This window comes from Thermobia domestica, chromosome 3, assembly GCF_964235325.1.
Source record: "Thermobia domestica chromosome 3, izTheDome1.hap1.1, whole genome shotgun sequence".
Taxonomy (NCBI): Eukaryota; Metazoa; Arthropoda; class Insecta; order Zygentoma; family Lepismatidae; genus Thermobia; species Thermobia domestica.
In genome coordinates this window covers 310,151,697-310,178,730 of record NC_137456.1, presented here as the reverse complement: position 1 = coordinate 310,178,730, position 27,034 = coordinate 310,151,697, and the positions used below count along the sequence as shown (strand labels likewise).

Genomic DNA, 27,034 nt, shown 5'->3' with positions numbered 1-27,034 from the left:
TCGCTTTGACATTGCTGTAAGAAAATCGAAAAGACGTCGAACTTCTCTGTATGTCATTTACTAAGTTCTTAATTGCTGTACATATACTTTCCACAATATACTTTTTCCACAGTACCTGGTAATCCATGACAAAACACATTGTAAGTATTGCAAGAACACGTTCTTGTTTGGGAATTTCTACAGTACTACTCTGCATACTTTATATCGTGATATACAAAAGAAATTTTCACGAAGGTACTGCTGCTAAAGAAATTTTCACAAAAGTACTGTTGCTACAACAGGGAAGGAAAGCGATCAATATTCTACATTTCAAAACTCGTAATTTTTTCATCATCCTCTGTACACAATCCTAGAAATTCTCCCTTTTTATATCTCGAGATGAAGTGAGCAGGGTGGCTCATGAAAGCTCGTGTTCGAAATAACAACTAAAATACAAGAACTCCTCTGAAAACACTGATATAGAAGCAATACACACGATTTTACATGGTCACCTGAACGTATGGAAGCTTTTAAGCCGTTGAATCTCGCACAACTTAACCGAAACTCAACGATAAGTTCATATCAACTAGTGTAAAATAATGTTTAAAAAATTCAACAAGGTAAGTCAAACTTAGTGTACTACCTTGTTACAAGGGAGGAAACTTGGATCTATTCATACAAACCCGAAACTACACAGCAATCCACTGTTTGGGTATTTCAAATTGATCTGAAACCATCAAATAGTTCTTTGTTCAAGGAGTACTACCAAGCAAATGATTGCTTGTTTGTTCGGTTATACTGGACATGTGGCAACCATAGTTTTAAAAGATCGAAGGACAGTTGATGCTAAGTAATAGACAACAATTTGTTTGTCAGAGATAATCAATGAACTGCGTAAAACAAACCCAAATCGTCACATTATTCTTCACCACGACAACGCCAGTTCCTACTCAGCACGTCAAACTGTTGCTATTTAGTCCAGTAAAAATGTCGAATTAATGACTCATTGTCCGTACTCATCTGATTTATCACCTAATGCCTTCTTTTTGTTCCCATACATGAAAATTAAGCTGCGTGGTTTGTGTTGCCTGAAGCAACTGTTGACGCATTCCGAACAGCAGAATTTTGAGTTAGCAACTTAGTGGGGAAACATGTTTTTAAAACTGATTTAAGCATATGCAAAAGTGTATCGATCTTGAAGGTGAATACTTTGGAAAACAATGCAGCCATTTCTAGAATTTCATATATCTCGTTTCATATTAATTGCAGAAACTTTACAGAAAACCTCGTATAACAAGTTGCGTTATATAGCGGAAATAATTGAAATTATATGTATATCAAGTTGTCATGTAATTCCATTTTAACTGGGGGGTATGTAATTACTACTTCGTATTGGCACAATTTGTTATATAATTTCAATAACCTTTCATTGTGTTGCTGAAAACAAGCACGTGAAGAATTTGTTGCAAAATACAGTTAAAAGCCTGTATTTGATCCTGAAGGAGGATACATAATCTAAATAACTGAAATAGCTATGTTGAAAAGATACTGTTCACACAGTAGTACTAGGGAATTTATTTATTTATTTATTTTACATATTAAAAATATGTTTCTTACATTCTATAAGAAAATATTTAAACAAGTTGAAAATATTGCTATTAAAGCTTAAATATGTATTTACATATAAGTAGCGCTTTAATCAATATGGTAAGGAAAGTGTAGTAGCCCTCTTACAAGACCGGACAAGTTACTATATAACTTAAGTTTTACTAAGGAACAGTTCATAATTTAACTACTGAGATTTTAAAATGAAGAAAGAATTCAGTCCCGTTCCAACCAAAATCTCTTGCTAAGATTTGATCGTTATGATCTTAAGTACGACCTATGATTTTGGAATTACTAAGACCCCAAACAGTAAGCAAAATCAAATTGTGTACAGCTTAGCCTCTACAAGTTCCCAATTTTTATCAGTACTTACAAATTATCGATCGCCGATAACACTCAAACATGAAACACAGGTTAATAAGAAAATATTATATAAAATAAAGAGGTACATTATTGTATATTTGATACAATATCTCTGTCAACATGTATTTGTGTCACCTACTCCGTGGATAAAATATGTGTTATCACGTTACCAAATTAAGACAATTAACCCACGCATTTACTTATATTTTGTGTGTTCTCTGTTATAGGCATAATAATATTCACATATATGTGTCACATGTGAATAAAAAAAAAAATCCTTTGTTTCATTTATTCCTATTGATTAAGGCATACCTGCAACACAAAATCCCTTCCTCTAAAATCAGCGATTGTTCTTGGAAGTCTTGTCCTACCCCACACAAAACGTAGGAAAAGCGACCGCTCTTGATTGGTAAATTCTTCCATTACCTCCCAGAACCACTGAACAAGAGATGACTTAGAATCTACACCTGTAATAAAATCAAAGTATAATAATTAGAATGGTGAAATATCGTTATTAAAATTGATACAATGAATTAAATATGAAGCAAGCAGTGAAGAACTTGATTCTTCATTATTATTAACATGTAACGATCAAAAAGAAAAAAAAATCGAAGACAAGACATACCAATCGATAGGTATTCTTGATCTGAACAAAATTACACAGTAGTATAAAAGCCTATGTGTAGTTTTCGAGAAAATCGAGATTTTTTTAAACGTAAAAATTGATGCAATACAAGAATAACGCCACCTATTACGATAAAACTAGGGATGGCCAATTCCGGAATTTTTACTTTTCGGAATCTGGAAAGTAAAATCGGAAAAATTTCGATTTCGCTAAAATTTCGGATTTCGGAAAAAATCTGGTTGGAAAAATTCCGGAATTTAAAAAATTGCTATTTCGTAAAATTCTGGAATTCGGAAAACGCGATTTTTTTCCAAATTTCAGAATTTTTCTGAATTCGGGATTTTTTCCAAATTTCAGATTTTTTTCGAATTCCAGATTTGTTCCGAAATCCGGAAAGTGAAATTTCCGTTTCCAGAAAATAAATTTTCCGAAATCCGGATTCCGCAAAATTTTGGCCATCCCTAGATGTAACTGATTCCGATTACTCTTATCAACGTTTTCAATATAATGCTAGCAAGATGACAGTACACAGCATGGTTAATGATGGATCGATGAGTTACGGAAGTAATGGGGACATCAGCAGCTAGGCTATGTGTCCCCGTTACAACAAACAAGACTGCTCAAGCTCGGATTACCGCAAATAAACTTTGGAATGAATCACTGTAAAATATAAGAAATAAAGCAAGTGCTAAAATTAAGAGCAAAAGCCAGAAGCAAGAGTTAAAAGAATAAATAGAAATAAAGAATACAACAATAGCAACAATAAAAAAGAAAAAGAAACAGTGAAGAGTAAAAGATAAAAGTGCAGCAACAGAAATAAAATAGCAAAATGACTAAAAAGAGCTCAAAGGACGTGAGCAAAGTCGGTAGCGTGCACAAATGCAAGTACACGTTTAACAAAATCTGGAGAATTCAAAAATGCACGGTCAAGTATAAGCGGCAGTCCGTGACGTTCTCTGAAAAATGAGTATTCAGGACACTCCACAAGGATGTGCCGAATACTCAGCGGAACTATCCATTCCTCGCAATACGGACGATTCAAACCACGCAGTAAATAACTGTGCATCAGATAGAATGATTAAACAGATAAAGACGGAATGGGGTTTTCAACAATAATATTTTAAATTTATTTCTATTGTTTATAGTTCTTTATTTGTAATTTTATATAGCAGCACTTTGTGGGCAAGCAGCACTATGCCTCGTTAACGTCCAAGGAGTCAATAGGAGGAACACGTGACTGCAATGACTGCATTCGAATGCAAGCACACGGTCGGTCTATAGAAAGCTGGTTTCCTGTACCGCGAAATTGGTGTACGTACAAGTAGATGAAAAAACAAATAAAAAAAACTAGGACTGACTTTCATTTTCTTAACAAAAAGCTACTTCTTTGAGGGAAAAATCGGAAATTTTCATTCTTTTCTTTTTATGATTCAAGCACATTTGTTTTTCTGTAGTGGATTCTACAACAACAACAACAAAAAAAGCCTTTACAAGATTCAACCCTTCCGAATTCTATGCAACGTCAGGAGCTGGTGAACTTGATAGGCTTTTAAACTCGCATTGCATAGGTTATCAAACGTATAAGTTATACAACTGAACATGTCATGGGTGTCGTTTTGGTTGTCTTAACAGCCTTACGAAACGCCTGATATTACATATCTAAAAGTGTTTGCATGATATCAGTTTAACTCGGTAGTAAAAGATCTTTATATGCTTGTGTATAATATGTGTCTAACTCCTAAAATATGTTACTAACTGAAGTTTTAGTTTTGCATAAATTGTAAATGTTAATTTTGTTCCATGAAACGTATTACATTTTTAGAATAGTTTTTGCTAGCACTGTTCTGAAAGTGGACTTTTTATTAATTCCTTTTTGGCGTTGAACATTACTTTAATAGCTCTATGATAATTCGTGGGCATTAGAAAAAACACTATGTCTACTAAATTGTTTTTTTCTTTGCTATCGAATGACTGATTTTCTTTACTTCGTGATTTTTTTCATGTTTTTTTCTTCCTCTTCTAAATACACCATTTTCTTTTTCTCTTTGTGTGTGTTATAATGTAAAAAGAATGTGAAACATGTCGTTATTTCTTCATTAAAACTGATTTTAAAAAGCTCAAAATTTCCCAGTCAAAACTGCCGTGGAAAACTCGTTCTTTTTAAGCTTTCTCCGGGCCCTTGCGTCTCTGCCTACAAAGCTTGCTGCCACAATAGGGATGTACGTGTGAAAGAAATGGATAGAAGACAACTATACGGAGGAAATTGCTGGACAATGGAAAGCACAACGTGACTATATCGTGGGATGACGTACATTTTTCCGTGGTGGACAGTACAGCGTCGCCCAAACTGTTAGCTCGATGCCGGAACTCGGTTTCTGTGTTGCGGCATGCATGTCTTTCTGCCAGCTACATTGCCTCAGGACTAAAAAACACCTGATCAGGCTATAACGAGCTGGCGAGCATCGCTGTTGCTATACTGGCTGACAGACGGTCGTGGTTTTTGACAAGTATCTCTCCCACCTATCGCACAGTGGCGGGCGCATGCTTTAGATGCTATCGTGCTGAGAGCAATCTCTCGAGTGTGATAGCGTCTCAATGACAGATGTAGAGTTCAACTGCGTACAACACGCAATCTCGGCTGCTACGCATTGAGGGTGGTCTCATTACGGAAGTTCTAGGATTGACTAATACTCTTCCTCCAGACAATTCTAGGCGTCATATTTTAGCAGGATAATGCACGACCGGAATGTAGAAGTAGCACGACTAGTATCACTGCTTCCCTGGGCTGGTCTCTCGCCTCACATGGCACCCATTGAACAAGTGTCATGGTTGGTTGGTACCTTGTTCGTCAAGGTCCTCCGGCAGGCTATTGATGTCTTGTGGACTCTCATACAAGTAGCATCGGATATGATTCCTCAGGAACACACCCAACAATTATTCGATGCCATAGCGTGTACACGCTCTCGTTGCATCTAGTGATGTAAAATACATGGGTATTTATTTCAGCAGGAAAACACTCAGATATATACCCAAATTGGGTATTTAGGTTACAATTATTAATATTTGGATTCCTTCATTGTTGACAAAAAATACAATGCTTACTTGCATCACCTTAACAAAGCACTATAAAGAATCATCAAACAAAATATATTACGAATCTATTGGAAGTTTTTGACGAATTCTTTAATTTATTACAGTTGTAACTGCAAAATATGAAACTATTTATAATTTTTTATCTTTTGATCAAGATAGTTTATTTGTTGGGCCAGGAACATATTCGATGATCTTAATAAATTAGAGTATCACTTCTAAGTGATCAAATAGTTCTTTTCTCTCAATAGTACAAGCTACACTTGATGAAGAAGTACAAATTGTTGGAATCTCTTCTTAATGAACATGTTAATATTCTTCAAAAATAGTATAATTATAATAATAGATAATAAAAACAAGTAAAAAAAATCCTAAATTACTTACCTTTATATGTAGACACGGATTTCAGTAGATGAAGAGGAATGTCAGGAGATCCACACACCATTGTTTCCAGTTCATAACCAGTGAAGAGAGACAGAAGTGGAACTGGGATAACTTTTGCCATGCCTTCTCTGACAGCAGCTACTTGTTCGTCAAATTCATGAAGTCTATGAAAATAAAAGGAGTTCAAACCAGTTAGAGCTGTTTTGTTTCTGGTCACCCGATACTTGTTTGTAATCTTTTACGTAAATAACAAAGAGTGTCTATTGTGTCTAGTGAACGCTCTACCGCTGAACCATGGTGCTGTGCCCCTTTTTGTTTATCGTGGTTTAATGGTTTACAACGCTGGATTCTACCAGGCATTGAAGTTTAGACAAGTATGAAAGACAAGTATGTTATATATATATATATATATATATATATATATATATATATATATATATATATATATATATATATATATTAAGGGGTTTTCCAGCAGAAATCAAACAAACGTATACGCACTAAGATCAACGATTTATTTATCCATTTAGTTTTAGTGAATTAACCTGATCATTGGCTGCTCTATACTGAGTGACAACTTTGCGATCATAACCTTAGAACTTTAACGAAGAAAAAACCTGAGGGAGACAACATAAATAGTTGCCGAGAAACACTGTAGTTCAGTGGTAGAGTGCTCACCTTCGATCCCAGGCCAAATTACTTTGTGTGATTGACACAATCGTGTCCGTGGTTTTCCTATTTTCTCCTACATTCTCATTCCACCAATTCTTTCAGAATCGTTCACTTTGATTAATGACCCGTTTACTTTAGTCTAAAGGGCATAACGTGGGATGTAAAATTATATCATTTAATAGCCAGTTGTTATTGCAGCATTATCCTGTATACTTATACTCAACAAGATATGTAAAAAGATCATTCAAAATCATTAGATTTAGTAATCTTGAACTCACTAATAAATACTGCAATTCAACGACTATCGTCTCAGACATGATTAAGATATACATTTTTTTTTTTTTTTTTTTTTTTTAATGAACAGCCACGGGATATTCGAAAACGTACAGAATTACCAACTCAGGAATAAGTATGATAAATAGTCGTGTTAATTTTCTTGACAGAATCACACTTTCCTTCAAAATTCTTACCGTAGGATTTCCCACAGGACAAACGAAATCAATATTTTTGATTTCTACTATTTCTTCGAGTATTTTCCATTTTTATCCTTTGACAATTAAAAAATGAAATCTTTAAGTTTTACGTCCCACGGTAATGCCGGTTAGGCTAAAGGAGACGGTGATGATGAGAAATGAGTGAAATGGTGGAATGAAGACGTGGGAGAAATGGGAGAACCCCGAGAAAACTTACGAGCACGGTGTTTGTCCACCACAAAGTCCACACGGCGCGAGTGGGATCGAACCAGGGACCCCAAGCACCGGAGGTGAACGCTCTACCACTGAGCCACCGCGCCCCCTTTGACCATTGATAAATCGGTAATGAAAGAATAGGCTAGCTACATCTGTTGGCGTCAGGTAGAAGGAGGCAGCTAGCGACAAATATTAGCCCAGCGTGACTGACGGACTGAAGTCATGCTTTTAATAACGAAGGATTGTTTTAATAATTGTTGGACATCCCTTATTCTCCCTACTTTTAACACAAATCTTTCTTTCTAGGTGTTTCTTTCAATAAACGTTCATAAAATAAAAAATGTGGCACACCCATGTATATATATATATATATATATATATATATATATATTAATTTTAGCAATGGCATGGAATAACAGTGGTATGGTATATGCTTAGCTCGTCTTCAAGAACGAACACACGAACCTTTTTCAGAAGTATACTTTCAAGATGTTCCTGAAGACCTCATCCGAACATGTTGATGGATGCCCACAGGACTCATTTTGCAATGCTGTATCACCAGAACAATCTGACAAACCACCGGCAACCATTTGGTGCGTTCATTCACCATTCCTAGTCCACTGTTAGTATTTTCTGAGGTTTGTTGAACAGAATGCCCCAGTTTGAATTCGTACAGAAATGTGTATTCTCCATGGTGTATTTTCACACGACCCTGTTCGACAACGCACTGCCTTCTGACTGTCTGGGTACCTCAGCCTATTTGCAGGATGTTTACTGAGTTTGTGACGTTAGACGTGTGACCCTAATTTATCCCTGTGTTGTGCTGCTGAGCTGAGTTCCCCACCAGACGTAAAAGGGGCATCTCATTCGCACCAACCTAACAGAAATATGGCAGTAAATACCTCCTCTGGCTTTCCTAATATTTTATGGACTTTTCCTGGCTTTTGCTATTTCTTGAATTTTTAACTAACTTCTATGCTAATCCTATTGTATGATAGGGAATTGAAAGCAACTGACATTCTAAAATTTCGTTAAGTTTTAAGTTTTACTACACGCCAATAGATACAGCCAAAGTTCGTTGAAAAGAACATTTAAAATGACATGCACAATTAGAAACAAAGGTAAGATTACCTTGATATTTTGAAAAGTAAACTTTTTTGGCTTTAAGAGGTTATCGGATGAAACAAGTAAATAGCCTCAAATTGTGTTTTAATTTAGATTTTAATATTATCCTACCGACTGTGCCACTATTAGAATCTAAATTAAAACACAATTTGAGGTTATTACTTGCTTCGTTCGATAACCTTTTGAAGCCCAAAACACAATTACGATGTTTGATTTTTTGTTCTTAATTTGCACCTTCACTAAAATCACAGTTCATCAAATCAATCGTATACATAAACTAACTAACATAAACTTTCATCACAACCTTAACTCTTTACTACAAACATATGCAATCTTTCTTGTAATCTTATGTGATAAATCTCTGTTTGTTGCACATGGTATAAGCGATCTCAACTACCGTAACAGTATGTGCCACATTTGAAAGCACTTTGTGCCACGTTCATATATCCAACAATTTTTACCAAATAACTTGTGACCACTTACTTTTTTTTTTTTTTTTTTTTTAATATAACGATTTCTGTTTCAGATCCTGATCAGTTTTAACTAAGAAAATTGATTCATCTATTAACAATTTACTTGCAAGTATAATATTTAATCATCGCTGCGCCTCGCTATGTGTTAAAACCACAACTTTTCACGAGAAGCAAATAATATTCCAAACTCTTAAAATTTTGCCAGATACACGGTAACACTTGAAAAATACAATAAAATTGGTTCTGCGTATATTATGCACTGGACATTGTTGTACCTTGCTTCAACAATATTATATTACTATTTTCGTGTCTATTGCGCCTTTATAAATCAAGGTTGGCTGGTTTAAACCTTGGTTTAAACCAGCTGTTTTTCTTTAAAAAAAAAAAAAAAAGTTTAAACAAAAAAAAAACGAAAACTGCTTTAAATGTGTGAACTCATGGTGACGTTTTCACATATCAAACTATCTGCATTACGTTTATTTACTTTTCACCTTTTAATCAAGGGGTCCCGTGTTCAATTCTCGGTCGAACCACAACCTATCTTTCAAGTATAAATCAAGTAGCGATTTGAGGCATCCCTTTAAGCGAAAGACTTCTCCATGATAACCTTGGTATTTCATAAGGATGTTAAGCCTAAACATACGAAATGAAACCAAATTATATATTTCTACTTGAATGAATGCCTATTGTTTTATAAAGAAGCCAAGCTTGCTTAAATATATCGATAGAAATTGGCAAAATTTATCAACTGCCTACGTAGCTTCCAACATCAGCTTGGATTTGACTTTGTTTTAATTTGCTGAATGATATCTACATACCAAATTTGTAATTTAATACCTCAGTTTTAGCGTAGTGATTATGATACGTTGACCTTAAAATTGTATATACAAATACATTTAAAGTAATAACAGGATTTTCTCAATGGCTAAGGAGGGAGTTTCCCGATTTATATATAATTCTACTTGTGTAACTGTTTATCTTTTTGTCCTTCTGAAATGACTCTTGACAATTATATTAACAAGTAGGCCTATGTAAAGATCAGTACAACGTATTTTTATCAGGAGTCCTTCGTGAGTGAGTCAGCAATCGCATTTGTGACCAATTAGTCCCGGTTTCGTGTCCAAATGGACAATTTTTCTTGGATGTACGTCACGAGAAGCGGTTTGGATTCCGCTTTAAGCTTATGTGACACTTTCCAGCATAACTTTGTTGTTGCATAATAACACCAAGGTGAAACAAACTAATTTCTGTCCATATCTAATATAAATACATAGAGTAAATTATTTACCCCCCCAAAAAAAAAAAACTTGTTTAAACAAAAAAAAAACAATTTAAACAAAAAAACGTTTTTTTTTTTGTTTTTTCAATAAAAACCAGTTTTTGCCAACCCTGTTATAAACACATAGAGGATTTGTATGCATTAATCAATACGTACATGATGAGGACCTAAAGCCTTTAACTTCAATCTATTATTTTTTCATTGTTGTGGCGAAACAATTGAATATTTACTCTTCTCACATTATATGGGACGCTACCTGACAGCTTTCAGGCTTATTTGCACCACATAACTCATTTTCGACACAAATGTCACATAGCGGTTCTTCGAGGCGCAACGACGTAATTTTAAAATGGCTTTCGCAGCAGACAATCAAGTAAGAATTTACATATATTCTCCTATTTTATTGTTCTGTAAAATATAGCTATCCATTCCTAACTTTTAACTGATAAACATAATACGTGCTTCAGTTTTTTCTTATTTAATCTATGGAAATAAATGGTCGTTGATGAAGTTTTGTATTCCAAATAGTGACTATCATAGTAACACTTAAAATTCTTGATGCCCCACTCACATGTATAAAACTGAAAGCTAATCATCAGATGGAATGTTTCATTCAGATATTTAACGTACCTGTAATTCAAGGCTAGCCGAACATATTCGTGTCTATTTTCCAAAGTAATACGGCGATAACGAGATGAGAGGGGAACTTCAGTACCAAAAGCAGAGGGCGTTGAAAATGGCATCTCTAAGGTTTGGAATGCTTTCTCATCTGGTTCCATATCTCGAATGCACATCAATCCTATCAAACAAACCGAACGTAAAATTAATTACAATTATCAAATGTTACGGAAATTCTACTACTACTGCTAATAACAATAATATATATATATAAATTGTTTTGTTGTAAAAGGAAATGTTACAGAAAGAACATTTATATGTGAATGCAATATCTTGAAACAGATATATATGTTTATAATTAAATAAATGAGTTTTATTTTGCAGGCAATGATTTCATTAACATTCTATTTATTTATTTATTTCCAACTACTTCATTCCACCCACCCTGTATATCACCTAATGGATTAATCTTAATTGAAATGTTGCCTGTGTTTACACAAGGAACATACCTGGAACGTAATCTCTATCTACTTCTGTGAGGTCTGCTGGAGTCAATGGCATACCCGCTAACTGTTTCCACACTGGTTCAGCAAGATTCAAGCTTAGAGGACTTCCAGTTCGAATAGCAATGCCCATCAAAATTCCTACAACAGATAAAGAATGCATAAAATTAATCTCAAAATAAGTCCATATAACTCTTTTTGATATACAAAATAAGTTCTCTCTTTATATATCATTGAATTCACGCTTATAGAAGAATTAGTGAGATATAAAATCGGTTATTTCCTTTACTAACGAAGTATAATGTACTTAATTTTATTATTTTCTGCAACAAAACTGAGATAATGAACAAAAGTACCACAAAAATGATTCAAGTAATAAAGGTAATCAATGACAAATCGTGTAATGGATAAGAAAAATGTATTACTAAACTTGTACCCTACACCTGTAAATACGAGGGGCGTCCAATAAGTTATCTACCTAGACAGAAAGAGAGGGGCGGGGCATAATTATGCCTAACACGCACGCCAAGGCCACTGTGGGGAATCTCACTGCGCAATTTGAGGTCAGTCGGAGCAACGCAATGGCCGTGAGCAGAGTGTTGCTGTTACGCGTGTAGCGCATGTTTGTGTGACGGCGCGAACAATGGATTTGCAGAAACTGGAGCACCTCTCGGATGCAGCTGTTCCCAGACTTGTTGGACTTCTTTGAAGAGGACCAAAACAAATTCCTGGCTCAACGAGGTCCAACAGGCTGTTTCCCAGTGGTTTGCAGGCCATGACAAAGACTATTTTTTCTCTGAGATTTCTTCGATGGCTATGCGTGAGGACTACATCAAAAAACAGTGATGACCAAGTGAGCCTATCTGCATTCTTTCCTGTCTAGGTAGATAACTTATTCGACGACCCTCGTATGTTCTGAAGCTCTCGTATGTTACATAATTAATATAAAAGTAAAGATCGGGGGTTAAAAGAATACCCACAATATTTATTATTTCACAATAATTAGCCACTATTTTTGATTGATTTGGAATTTAACATCTGGTTTCAGTACACACTATGTGAGAACGGAACCTACAGCATATGATTGATCACTAGACTTCGGATTTTTGCATATTTGCATGTTCTTTTCCAGATGTGATATTGATATGCTCTTTAAACAGAAATTCGTTTCAGGTGTTTTGGAGTAAAAGAGCAGAGTTTTATAGTGCATATATGTGCATATTTTGGAGGTTAGTGCATGTTTATGTCGTTAATGCATATAAATGCATATTTAAAGAAACAACCAAACTGATAAATGGAATTTCAAGTTTCTAATGTAGACTTAAGATCTTGAAATGGTTCATTGTTGTTGGTTTAGAATATCTTCCAAGGTCATGTGAAAGGAGAATAAGAAAGGGATGAGTGATTCATCCTCCCGGTAATGATGCATGACTGTCACCCTTTTGGAAGAAGATATAAATAACGGTGTCAAATCACCTACAATAAAATTTCCACGTCACCCATCTCGCAAATTGTGTGGTCCTGTGACAATATAAGAATACCAAAAGAAAAATATTTTCATTTAGTTGTAGTGCGGGATTTTCAAATTTGAATTTTAACTACCTCAGAATTTTGTCCCATTTTTGTCCTCCCAAGAAAAAAAATCGTAAATGAGAAAGGATCATTTCAAAATTTCGGCGACGTCGATCACCTGTAGTGCGACATCCTCGAATTTTAACTAGCTCAGAATTTTGTAAAATTTTTGTCCATTGTTTTCCACCCCAAGAAAAAAATATGTACCATTCTAATAAACGAGGGAGGGCCATTTCAAAATTTCGGCCACTTCAATCACCTGTAGTGCGAAATCTTTAAATTCAAATTTTAATTAGCTCAGGATTGTGTCGAATTTTTGAACATTTTTGTACCACGAAGAATAAATTCTGTACCATTGAAATAAACCAGGGACGGTCATTTAAAAATTTGGCCACTTGGATCATCTGTAGTGACACATTTTTAAATTTGAATTTCAACTATGTTGGTGGTACAAAAATCTACAACAATTAGGAAAAATTCAAAGCTAGTTAGAATTCAAATTTAAAGATGTCACACTGCTGGTGATCGAAGTGGCCAAAATTTTGAAATGGTCCTCCTTTCTTAACTTGAATGGAACAAAATTTTTGATGGTACAAAAATGCATGGAAATTGGACAAAATTCTGAGCTAATTAAAATTCGAATTTGAAGATGTCGCTTAACAGATAATCGAAGTGCCCAATTTTTGAAATGACCCTCCCTCGTTTATTTTAATGGTACAAAACGTTTTGTTTGCGGTACATGAATGCACAAAAATCGAAAAAAAATAATCTTGTTAAAATTTGAATTTTAAGATGTCGCATTACAGGTGATGGAAGTGGACAAATTTTGAAATCCTCCCCTCGTTCACTAGAATGGAACAAAAGTTTTTCTTGGGTGGACAAAAATGAACGTAAATTGGTCAAAATTCTGAGCTAGTTAAAATTCGAATTTGAAGGTGTCACACTAGGTGATCGAAGTGGCCCAAATTTTGAAATGGCCCTCTTGTTAATTTGAATAGTACAATTTGTTTTTCTTATGTGGACAAAAATGGACAAAAATTGGACAAAGATGTTGCACTACAACTAAATGAGCCAAAAAAAATCTAGAAGTTATCTTTTGAAACAAGGGATTGAAGTTGGGAGACGTTAACAATTCAAGAAGAAAATATATTTTGCAAAGTGTATACTAAACAAATAATATTTTCAAAGAAGTAAGCTCGTTTTCAGAAGAGGACATTTCTATTTTGTTCAACAGCAACAGCTCAAACTTCAGCAGCACTTTTTTTTTTTTTTTTTTTTTTTTTTTTTTTTTTTTTTTAACCGCCTTATATTTTCACAACAGTTTCAGGTCTCGTAAGGAGTTTATACAAATATATATATATATATATATATATATATATATATATGTGTGTGTGTGTGTGTGTGTGTGTGTGTTTTAATATTCGACAGAGTTCATTCCAAAGAAACCGTTGAAAAATGTATTTCGGGAAGAAATGAACAACCTTTTTTTAAATTAGCTCTAAATTGATTAAAGTATTTGCTTAACAAAATCTAAAACTTGTCACAGTAGATACTTTCTGAGATAAGGAGATAAGTTCTTAAGTTTTTATTTAAGGAGTTCATGAGAGTATTTAAGTATAAGCTTGTGTTACTTTGATACGTACCTCGGTTTCTCGAAAGGGAACTTTCCTACTAACAAGTAACACTTCCGAAGTGTAACACTCCGATTTTGGTAAAATTTGGCAGGTAGATACTACACATAAAATAATCGAATGTTTTTTTTATTTTCTGCGGAAAAACGGTTTTAGGGAGAAAACGTCCCCACCCAAAATTTTGAAAGTTGGCGCACGAAAGACAAGAAGAAGTAAACCGAAGTGAATGAAATTGTGCGCAGATATTGCAGACCTAAAATGAGGAAATACGGGTTTCATATTTTCCAGGATAAACGGCTGGGTGGGGCAGGGACGCCTCCAAACCTTTGATAACGAAATATCAAAAGTGCTAGTAACAGTATGTCAGATGTGTGTAAAGGACATCAAGAATTGCAACGAACCTTTGTGTATGGACAATACGTTTAAAAAACTAATGTTTTTTTAATTTTTTGCAGAAAAACTGTTTTAGGGGGGAAAAGCCCCCACCCAAAATTTTGAAAATTGACGTCCGAAAGCCAAAAACAAGTGAACCGAAGTCAACGAAATTGTTCACACATATTGTTGACATGAAATGAGGGATTACGTGTTTCGTATTTTCCTAAAAAGAGAAAAGAAACTGTTGAGTGGACCGAGGCGTTGAGTGGCGAAAGAAGTTCACCGAAGCGAATTAAATTGTATGTAGATATTAGATGTGTAAAATGCTGTCTTTCGTGTTTCACAAGTGCCTCCATCCGATTTCTTCAAATTTGGCAGATCAACTACAAGCACAAACAGTATAGCGTATTTTATAGTATTTCAGGAGGCACCTTTAACACTTACAATGTTTTTCCGCATAAACAAAAACAGGTGTCGATTTATTTCCAGTTTGCTGTTGATGTTCCAAATTTGAAGCAAAACGGATAGGGACACTTGATAAACACGAACGACCTTATTTTACATAGGGTCTATATAATATCTACACATAATTTCATTTTTTTGGGTCCACTCCTTCCTGCGCTATTACGATACTATTTACTTTTTTCTTGGATGGAGCCTAGGTCCCAACACTCTTTTTCCGCACAAATTAAAACACGTTTCATTTATTGCTTTGCAAATTGTCCCTATACGGTTTCGTTGCAATTCTTCATATTCTTTAGGAACTTCTGACGTATGCTTATTTGCACTTTTGATATATCGTAATTAACGGTTTTGAAGGTCCGTGCCTCACTCAACCGCTTTTTCCGGGAAAATACGAAACCCAATTATCTCATTTTAAGTCTACAATATCTGTGCACAATGTCATTCAATTCGGTGCTCTTCTTCTTGCCTTTTGGGCCTCAAGTTTCAAAATTTTGAGTAAGGGCTTTTGCCCCCTAAAACCGTTTTTCCGCAGAAAATAATAATAAAAAAAAAAGTATTCGTTTATTTTTTGCGTATTGTCCCTACACAATGTGTCGTTCCAATTCTTCATGTCCTTTAAGCACTTCTACCACACTGTTATTAGCACTTTTGATATTTCATTATCAAAGTTTTGGAAGAGACTGTGTCCCACCTAAACAGCTTCTTCTTCTTCTTTTTTGTCTTCAGGGAAATAAGAAACCCGTATTCCCTCATTTTATGTCTACAATATGTGTGTACAATTTCCTTGATTTCGGATCACTTGTTTTTGGCTTTCGGGCGTCAACTTTCAAAATTTTGGGTGGAAACTTTTGCCCCCTAAAACCGTTTTTTCGCAGAAAATAAATCACGTACTCGTTTATTTCATGTGTAGTATCTACCTGCCAAATTTTATCATAACCGGGGTGTTACACTTCGGACGTCTTACTTGTAAGTCTTCTGTTATGTTTTCGATAACTTTACCTTCTTCTCATTCATGCTCCATGTCTCGCTCAAATCACTTTATTCCATTTAAAGTATCAATGTTATACACTGTAAATTATTGCTGTTTGAAACGGTCAATGTTACACTAGAATAAAATATTCAAGGATTTACATATAATTGGATACTAAAAGTAATTTCAAGTGAATTTATTTTCTTTCGAACAAGAACATAAGGTTTTTGAATACAGGCTTTTAATACAGTAACAACTGCCTTCAACAGACCTCTTATTAAACGGAAATATTTCACAGTCCCATGAATTTAAATCTAAAAAACTGTGTTAAATTCTCTTGATTAGGCGGAACCTGTATTGTGAACAATGAATATTAAAATATACTTTTTAACGGAAATTTTCAAGTTAGAAAAATTTTAGACATTCTGTGAGAGGTTAGGTATAAGAACTACATTGTCTGTAAAGTTCTTCGTTTACTTGTTACTTTACACATTTAACCTTTAGTCCACTGCCATGTAAGGCCCTAGTTTGTGAACGAAGTCCAATTTACATAGTTATTTTCAAATACCAATAATTCGTTCTCTAGCTGGTCTAGAGACATGGAACAATTAGCGTAATATATACAATAGATAAAAAAAAGGAGCCAATAGTAGAGAGAGGAGCGCTGTAAAGGGCATAGCATCTACTTTTTGTCTTTGCATTTGAAACCGTATGTAGGCTTTTTTTTCACTGTAAGTTTTATGTGTATTAATTCGTAGCATAAATAAATGCTATAATTGAATGCGGTAGGCCTATGTACAACATTTTATCTCACTATGTTCATTGTATGTATGCGCCTTGTTTATATTTTAAGCATAGATCTATCTCCGTTAACTCTAGAACATTTAACGGATTTTTTTTGCGAGTCCTGTTCAATTTTTCTAGACAGGTTTTATTATATGTTTTTAAGCCAGAAATGTTTATTTATTTCTCTGAATATATATATATATAAAAGGAGATGTATTTTAATTAATTTTACATACTGACTGTGAGCTATTTTTAACTCGTAGGAACCAAATGTATTCAAGAAGTCTTGGACACTTGCGGAGCTGAAAACATTAAAAGCAACCTTGCGTTTATCAATACTCATTTCAGTTCAAATTCAAAGATCATAACGAAATTAGAAGAGCAATAATTAGGACTTTGCAGTGCATTTGAGATCTTTGATTCAATAACGAAGCAGACGCCACCAAGACCAATCGGGCCAGCATTTCTTCGAAACTCACATTCAATAGACGCGAAAAATCTATGCATAAAATTCTTGTTTAATGTAAATAAAGTGTTCCTGGGAACAACGTCGCACTAATTCCAGATTTATCGGCAAGTAACATTGCTTTTTTGAAATACTGTCCCTTAACTACCCGTAACACGGAAGGAACTTTTCGATGAACAGTTATGTTTTAATCGACAAATGCAGGTTTCGCAAGAAAACACCGGAAACTACACAGCTGTGTATTGTAGCATAAATGCATCATACGTAGTTATACACCAAATATATGTAGTTCATGTAATACAACTTTTTTCTCTAAAGATAATGAAATTTCTCATTTAACTTTAGCTTTTGATTAGTGCATATTTACAGTTTTTAGTGCATATCTGCATATTTTCAGTGCATATTTTCGTGGTTTTTAGCGCATATTTGCATGCATATTTTGCCATTTCTTAGTGCATATCGATCCGAAGTCTATTGATCACTAATCTATGAGTTCACTCTGAATACATACAAAATATATTTTGCTACGTACCTAGGAACCTGAACATATTCATGTGAAGAGGTGATCGTGCCATGGGATTCAAAAGGAAGCAATCTCTGTTGGTGCCAGCTTCATCTCTTCCATTTGGTGTGACTATCAGCAACGGAACGGAGCCATTTTGTAATTCATCACACATCTCAGCTATACTTTCACTGTAGCCACCGCCGCAGTCATCAACACTTTCACCTGAAAGGAAGGAAAAGCTTAGTCCGTTCTTAGCAGTCCACTTATTTGTTTGTCTTTTTGACAATTAGTATATATATTCAATCTTCAATTCTCTCTCTCTCTTAAGATTACATCTAAGTAAACTGTAAAGAGTCCGAAACATATTGTATTTAACCTTTAGTCCTTTGTTACTTCAAACTTCATTCTTGAGGTAGGACTACCAAATAATCTTTCTGAAGTATATTCTCAATCTACAAATGGACCCGTTAAAAGTAACTAAGGAAGTCACCATAAAGGTAAATCTCGCTTAAAATGCTTCATTAAGCAATGAAGTATTTATTATAGCGTCTTAAAATTTTATAATCTATTATGGCAAATACAATGCCCACTGGAATTCGCCATATTTAATGACATCCCATATTTCGAGTTCACTTCCGAACCGTTAGTTATTTTAATTTTATTGTTTATTGGATTTTAACGTTCTTTTTCAATATCAAAACTATGTGTGACGATATCTGCTGCTTAAAACAGGTTTCAAACCACTACTCTAGTCCTTACCCGAAGCAAGCAAAGCCGGCTCTACCATATGGGCAACACGTGCATTTGCACGGGGTGGCAAAATCTGTCAACTAAATTATTTAAGATAAATATTTCTTGTTGGAAACAGACTTCATGATGATGGTAGTTAAATTTACTAAGCTGACCTATTTGAATACTACATTCATAAATCATGTTTAGGTCGCATTAGTTTAGGGTCACAGGGACAGTGCTAAAGAAAATGGTCGAACAAATCCCAGCATGAATTGCTTGATTATTGTCAAATGCACGAACTCACGTCTCAAACAGTAGCGAACACCTGTTCCATTTAGTTAGTTATTACAATTTGATACGAAAACTAGTCTTGTCTTTGTCACAAACAGTTCCTTATCACTGACGATGAAAACAAGTTTTTTTTTTTAATTTTTTTAACAGATGTAGAAAGAAAATTAAGAAATAAAGATAAAAGAGCTAGTTGCAGTGGAATGGCTCGATACTGAATTTTATAAAAAGGATTACCATCTTTCCTCTGCAGGTGTGTTTATCTTTCTCTAACATAATAGATTATTATTTACAGAAAAAAACTGATACAACGAGATTGTATTTGTAGTGTTTAGGCCTTTCTGAGTGCGAGTGCACTTTCTTTCCCCTTCGCTGTTCATGATGGAGGTAGCAAACTTAAAATCGTGGCTTTAAAGATTTGTTCTTTCTGGAAAAGGGGGTGGGGTGGAAAACGATGCCATTGCACGGGGCGGCAAATTACCAAGGGCCGGCTCTGAAGGCAAGCAATCTTTCAGGAGTTGTGCCCTGGAATACGCACAGAGAAATTACGTGTGTTACCCACTGATTACGTATAGCATTCCTGTGTTTTTGGGAAAGCGCAAATAGATATAAAGAAGTCTGAATTACAGGTTAGAAATCTGAGTTTCCACTAACTGTCTACTTTTCTAGAATTAGTATTCTGTAATACAATTATTAATGTAATACAAATATCCAATCCCAGTGTTCCGCGTGGGACAGGAACATGGAGGAACGCGTCCCCTACTTTTAAATACCTGTAATTTGCATTCCTCACTTTTTTGAAGTAGGTCCATAAGGAAAACATTAGTTCCATGACGCTGTTGCCTTAAGGAAACAGCAATTGCCATGCAGGGTTATTCCAATTTTTCTGACACTTCAAACACCAATCACTTCTTGGCTTGACTTACTCAACCTTTAATTGTACCTTACAACTGAGCAGAAGATAAGAGATAAGAAGAAATTTAGAAGTCAGAACGCCATCTTGGTATAATTTTAAGTCTATACAGGGTGTTTCAAAACAACACCGACAACGTTTGGGAGGTGATTCCTGACACCGAGATAAGATGAAAAGTATAGACCAACCTGGGTGCACAAATGCTTTCTTTCGGAGTTATAGGCTGCCAAAAACATGAAAAAATGAACTTTAAAAGGTCCATAGCTCCAATACTACGGGACCTACTGTAGTTGGGTCAAGACTTTACTATTATGTGCCCTATCCAAATATCCAAGTTTCAGAATCGTGCGGTATTTTCGCAACAATTTTTATAAGGGTAGTTGGTGAGTACTTTAAATTTTATGCCCGTACCCAAACTCCCTCTATAAAAATTGTTGCGTGAGTACCTTAGGATTCTGAAACATGTATTTTTGGATAGCGTACATATTAGTTCCTAAGTGAAGTCTTGACCGACTGCGGTAGATCCCATAGTTTTGGAGCTATGGATCTTTAAAGTTCATTTTTTCATGTTTTCGACACCCTATAACTCCGAAAGGAAGCATTTGTGCACCCAGGTTGGTGTATACCTTTTGTCTTATCTCGGTGTCAGGAATCACCTCCCAAGCGCTGTCGGTGTTGTTTTGAAACATACTATATATTTCAAACAGAGAGAGATGTAACGAATAAGCACAAGCAAACAAAATATACAATATAATTTACACACGTTTTATCACGTGAGAAATCTAGCCAAAATTAATAAATATTCGAGCAAGATCGTTAATTAAATCACAACTTAAATCTCTTATTATAACTTCATACATAACAACGAAGAAATCAATTCTTACTTGAAATCCACAACAAACAAATAAATGATAGTAGCGATGTCATCAGTTGAGAACAGTCATTTCTCAAGCTACTACCTTTAAGCCTAGTCTACAAATGTAGATTGAATAAAAGGAGTATCCTCTCATTCAATAAGCAAGGAATTGTTTAACAAACTGAGACTCACCAACAAATTTCACTTTCCAGATGCGATGTGGTAAGAACAAGGATTCCTGTGTCAGAAGTGACATTTTTGTTACCATCTGACCAAACACGGATTTAATGCCATCAGGACCAGCGAGTCCTCCTTTACTGCGAGATCTCTTCACCTGAATGCGATTCAGTTCAATAACAGGACCATGCTGTCTGTCTCGGATCATAGTAGCTTGCACCACCTGCAAATATCCAGTACGATTACTTTATACAGCATTCAAACAATCCCATTCAATTCGTTCAAAACATGCATACAAAAGACCATACGATATGATAATTACATATATTACACTATTGTGTTTCATGTATTGAAAGTAGATTTGTTGTTAAACGGAGTAGCCTCGACAACTAGTTTGAACTATCTAATTTCTATAGTTAATATTTTGCAATTTTGAATATAAATATACAATACTGCTCTAAATTTATAACCTTCTGGTTTGTAACAGTCAATTTATGTACTTTAATCTATTTTATTTTCCATTATTTTCTCGGGTTGACAGTACCCTCGGGCTAATTCTTACACCATAAAAATTAGCTAGTATTTTGATTTAGATGGTGGGCAATTTTTTTCCCTTTAAATTTGGCAAATTCCTGACTCCTTTTCCTTCAATCTTACAGCACTAGCTACATTCCTGATTAAACTTTTTTTTTTTTTGTTTACAAAAAAAAACTACCACTAGCAAGTACATTAACACTAATACTACTTTAGACCAATGGTAATTCTATTACACTATTTTTTAAGACACTAAGTACAAAAATAGTGTCAGGATGCAACTACAATGTTCTTTAATATCGTGAATTTCGTTTTTACATAACGTTCGTGCTCTCTAATGCAAATTTTATCACTTGGCGGAACTTCTATTCTTTTTTTTTTTTTTTAAACAGGAAGATAGTTTCATAGTAATTAAGTATTTAGAATTATCATTCTACTTATAGATTTCTGTAAATTCATGAATTTTTAGAGTTCTAAGCTTTCGCCTCTTCCCTGGAGTCTTGGTCACGGAGGATAAAAACAAGAAGAACAGAAACATCAACGAATAAAAAGGAACGGATATACCAAGGGAAGAGCCGTATTGTACAAAAAAACACGTTGTCCAGTGCGTCAGCGATCTCCAAATGAGCAAGGCGAACTAAAATATGGCCTAGTCGATTTGCGCGCCTTTCCTGTTCCTTGTTGAAAGCTTGCCAACTCATGTTATTATTGTTATTGTCATGCCAATGTCGTGACAATTTTGTAATCAGCACCTCTTATTCGTCACTTAATTTAATTTCGTGTTTTTTCTTTTCTTTTTTTTTTTTTTTTTAATGAATAAATGCATTTTTAAAAACCTGTCTCTCTACTCCATATAAAATTTTCGAATCTTCTACCCTGTGTTGTGTTTCTTTTAAATGTTTCGATAAACCTGACACCGAATTTTCCGCTTTTGAATCTCTAATGTGTTCCTTTACTCGGACTTCTAAATTTCTTTCCGTTTTGTCTTTAGAAATCTCTTATTTCGTAAATACCCAATAGTCCAGGAAATCTAGAGTAATTTTACCCTCAACCTGGGCAAAATTGCAACCTTTAGTTTTACACCTGTATTTTGTTTAGGCACCTCACCTGATGAAAATATCCAAAATCCGACAAAATCGGACCACGGGAACACCCCCAAAAACGGTTTCAAAATGGCGGACGATAGTTTTTCGAAAAAATCGTAGACCTTTACGTTGGAGGCTCTAGTAGCCCTCTTAATTAACACAGAGACATGAACGATACCTCGTTGGAACGCTCATAGACCACAAATTGCAACGAAGTGACTTTGGTACCCATCATGCCCAACCCGTAGAAGAAAAAGAAGAAGAAAATCGATTGTTTTTTAATTAATATTTCTTGGACCCTGGCAACACTGTACGTCCTCATACTCCGGCAGAAAAATTCCTACGCGTAGACCATACATTGGTAACAATAATATTAAAAAATGAAGGACGTAGGTTTAACAGTAAGGAAGATAAAAATTCGGAACCGCGGACAAAGGAGGGTCACTCTGTATATTTTTTACTGTGGTCTAACTTATGTTTCTTAGATCTAGCATCCTCCCTAATTGTCACAGAGACATGAAGCATACCGCGTTGGAAAGCTTATGGAACCCCCTTGCCAACGACGTATCGTTTGTGCCCCCTGTGCCCAACCTGTAGAAAAAAAGAAGAAACCTTGAAAAAATTGGGAAAATCTACACTTTTAGCTTTCTTGGGCTCTGGCAACCCTGATAATCGTTGAGTATAGGGGGCACAAACGATACGTCATTGGAAATGGGGTTCCATAAGCTTCTCTACATATCATAGTCTTGCATGAACCTAGGCACTGAAGAACCATGGCTGATTCCCTTACACGTTTGTGTATCATCTGCAGAAGCCTAGATCCTGACGATAACCTCATCACACTTCAAGAAAAGGGAGCTGAAGGAGTGAACAATGCCAGTAAGGCTCGCGGTAGTAACATTCTCGCCGCTACAAGTATGGTGGTTCATGTCTCTTGTCGCAAACGTTACATTGATAAAAAAGATATTGCGATTGCCCTAAAAAGAAAAACGTCATCGCCGATTCAAAAACGAGTTACTCGCTCGTCGGATGGGTCCTTCAACAGCAACAGTGACTGCCTGTTTTGCGGAACGCCTGTCTTATTTGATGACCGTCACGTGTTGAAATCAGAAAATGTTTGAGTGAAAACACAAGCATTGCCACACAGCATTTTAAAGTGTTGCAATGAACGAAACGATACCGGGTCACAAACTGTCCGAGGTCGAATTGAGTACTTCTCATCTGATCTTCATGCAGGAGATTGTGTCTATCACAGATCATGTAGTATCAACTTTCGAACAGGTAAAGCAATTCCTCAACAATACTGCACCGACAATCAGTCAGCGTCAAAAAAATTCCGGGCTGACCGACCTACAAATAATGAGAGTATCCGAGCATTTCAGCGCATCTGTAGTTATTTGGAAGAGCACGATGATGAGCAACTAACTGTGCGAGAACTTGTTACAAAAATGGGCACATTTCTTGTAGGGACTGATCACATTGCATATGACAGACGGCACATGAAGCGTCAACTAATTGAGTACTCGGTGAAAAAATTATAATTTCTAGTGACAGTGGAAAAAACGACTTTATTACACTTCGAGAAACTGCCAATCACATTCTACGGGCATATCGTGATTTACCACGAGTGTATGATGAAGAAAAGAAAAAAAAAAAAAAAAAAAAAGATTAATAGAAACCGTAGCTCGACTGATCAAAAGCGACATAAAATTCAAACTACGAACTGGAAGTGATACATATCTTTCACCCAGCGACTTGACCATTCAGGAATTCCTTCAGTACATTCCACCTAGCCTTAAACTATTCTATGCCACACTTTTTGCCAGTGTTTGATGCAAGCAGCCAGACCAAGAGATATGTTAGCTCCTCTGCAGTTAGGTGTTGCTGTGCAGCTGCACCACCACTATCGATCGAAACACCTGATTGACACGCTGCGTCACCTGGGATTTTGCTCTTTATACATGGAAGTGCAGCGGTTTGAACGCTGTGCTGCAAGTACATTTGGTAATCGTGTGATCGAAATGCCAGCAGACCAGACTCTCCTCTTTGCAGCGGATAATGTAGATCATAATCTCCAAACGCTGAGTGGTTTAGGCACATTCCATAGTATGGTTTAGGCGGCCATTACTCCATCCACTACTACCAGTCTAACCATTCTTCGGAAGCCCGTCTCTGATGCTGATGTGAAGTCCCTTGCCAGTGTTCCCATTCACGCATACACTGAAGCCAGGGCTATTCTTGAAAAGGTCAACTGTGAACTGGTAACAGTACCATCACCGAACGAAAGCTTCCTGGATATTTTGTGGAAACGTTCCTGACACTTTCTGTCACGCACACCAAACTGGTCAGGAATGATGCAGGCCATTCATGCAGATCCATCTCGTCATCATCCAGGGAAATCCACTGTTATCTGCTTACCGATTATTGACCTCCATCTGATATGTCATGCATCTATTCCACTTTAGTGTACCTTAAGAAAATATAAAGTCACACCAATCATCACCTTAGACCAACCACTGTTTTGGAAAGCTTCACGTATCCTGCATGACAGAGCACATAACACCAGTATTAAGGACACGGTTCTCCTCTTGGGCTCATTTCATACTCTGGTGAACCTTCTAGGAGCAATTGGTTCCCTGATGGATGGTTCAGGCTTACGTGAAATCTTGCATGAGCATTATGGAGAAAATTCGGTTGTACATATGTTAAGTGGCAAGTCCGTAGCAAGAGCGTTCCGTGCGCACATGATGGTTGACCTCGCATTAAGTGCATTGCTTGTGGAAAATGTTTTTGTGCAGACCGATAACGGAACACTATCAACGATGCTTACTCTCTCTACCAGAGTCTGATGTCGGGTGAGATTACTGTAACTGGAGGAAGTTCTTCACCTCTTCTCCAAGAAGTCCGAGAAAAAAATAGAAGCACGAAAGTCAGAACTTATTAACACATCAAAAACAAGTCAGTTGTGGCTTGCATACCAGCGCATGTGGACTACAGCAAGGAAACTTGTGGCAGCAGACCGAACAGGAAGCTTGGAGGATCACCTTGATGCTATAGCAGATTGCATTCCCATATTCGCTGCAGCAGGACACTTCAATTATTTGATGTCGCCGTGCTTGTACCTGCAAACAATGTTAACGCTGCCATCGGTTAATCCAACAGTTCACGAAAGTTTTCAAAATGGGTTCGGAGTTATTAGAAGAAGCAACCGTTATTGGGCTGAGTTGTCCTCTGATCTAGTCATAGAACAGGTTCTGATGAGATCGCTAAAATCCACTGGAGGTCTAACCCATGAGAGTGGAATGTCGGAGATGCAACGATCTTTGTGGGTGCTCTCAATGCCAGCATGCTCCGAGTACAATCTGGCGATGCAAACTCTTACTTACACAGCATATGTCACTAGCGAACAACATAAAGAAGCCGAAACGTCAAGAATGTCACGTGATATCAGTGACACACGTCGCATTCTTGCAGGACTGCAGCCCATTTCACCATTTGACGGAGACAAATCGTTGAGAAAAATTGCCACTGGCGTCACAGCGGATTCCTCAGTCAACGTCCATAATTTATTTTCAGTTGGAGAAGAGCTTGCGAAGAAACTATTTGGCAAAGACCTGTTCACTGTGAAGTGGGAACGTGCAGATAAAGTCAAAATTCTAGCATCCCCGAGTAGTGTCAAAATCAACAGCGATATCTCCGTCGATTCGAATCTTTTGTTTCAAAGACTGTTAGTTGTCGCTAATGCAGGCAGCACATCTTTAGAGAAGACTTTAGTGTATGAATTATGTGCCTACCCACCAGCTTTATTTGAGTCACCCAGCATGATGCGTAAGGTAGACAAAGCCCCACTGGCCCTTGCGATACTAGAGTTCAGCAAACAGCAGACCGCATAGTTTGAGGAAACGGAGCCAGACAATATTCTGTATGTCTTAGACGGAGGATCTCTGTTACATAGACTACCATGGTGTAAAGGAAGTTCGTACGACGATATCGCTCCATCATTTGCTGAGTATACGGTTCGTAAATATGGCACATCAACCATCGTGTTTGATGGGTATGGAAGTTGCTCACCATTGTTCATTGCAACTGTGCTACCGGGTGTGCAAGAACGTATTGTACTTGCAGAAAGCATGTCCTTCCATGTACTATTGCTTGTGGTGTGTGCCAAGAAACTGAATGTTTTAACTCTTTAAATGAATATGGTGAGGACAGTGTTAGCGTAGGCGATGACGATGTAGATGTGTAATTTGCCTCCCAAAATATTTCGTCTTCCC

The 27,034-nt window shown here is 36.1% G+C and overlaps 1 protein-coding gene across 1 annotated transcript in view; it reads right to left on the bottom strand.

The window, feature by feature from the left end:
- The window catches only part of LOC145681142 (E3 ubiquitin-protein ligase HERC2-like), a 314,525-nt gene that overhangs the window by 8,286 nt on the left and 279,205 nt on the right, over positions 1-27,034 (bottom strand). Inside the window, 6 exon segments of the mRNA XM_081752576.1 lie at positions 2,260-2,414; positions 6,047-6,210; positions 10,915-11,083; positions 11,412-11,546; positions 18,203-18,397; positions 21,157-21,364. Of these exon segments, the coding sequence (XP_081608702.1) occupies positions 2,260-2,414; positions 6,047-6,210; positions 10,915-11,083; positions 11,412-11,546; positions 18,203-18,397; positions 21,157-21,364 (1,026 nt within the window).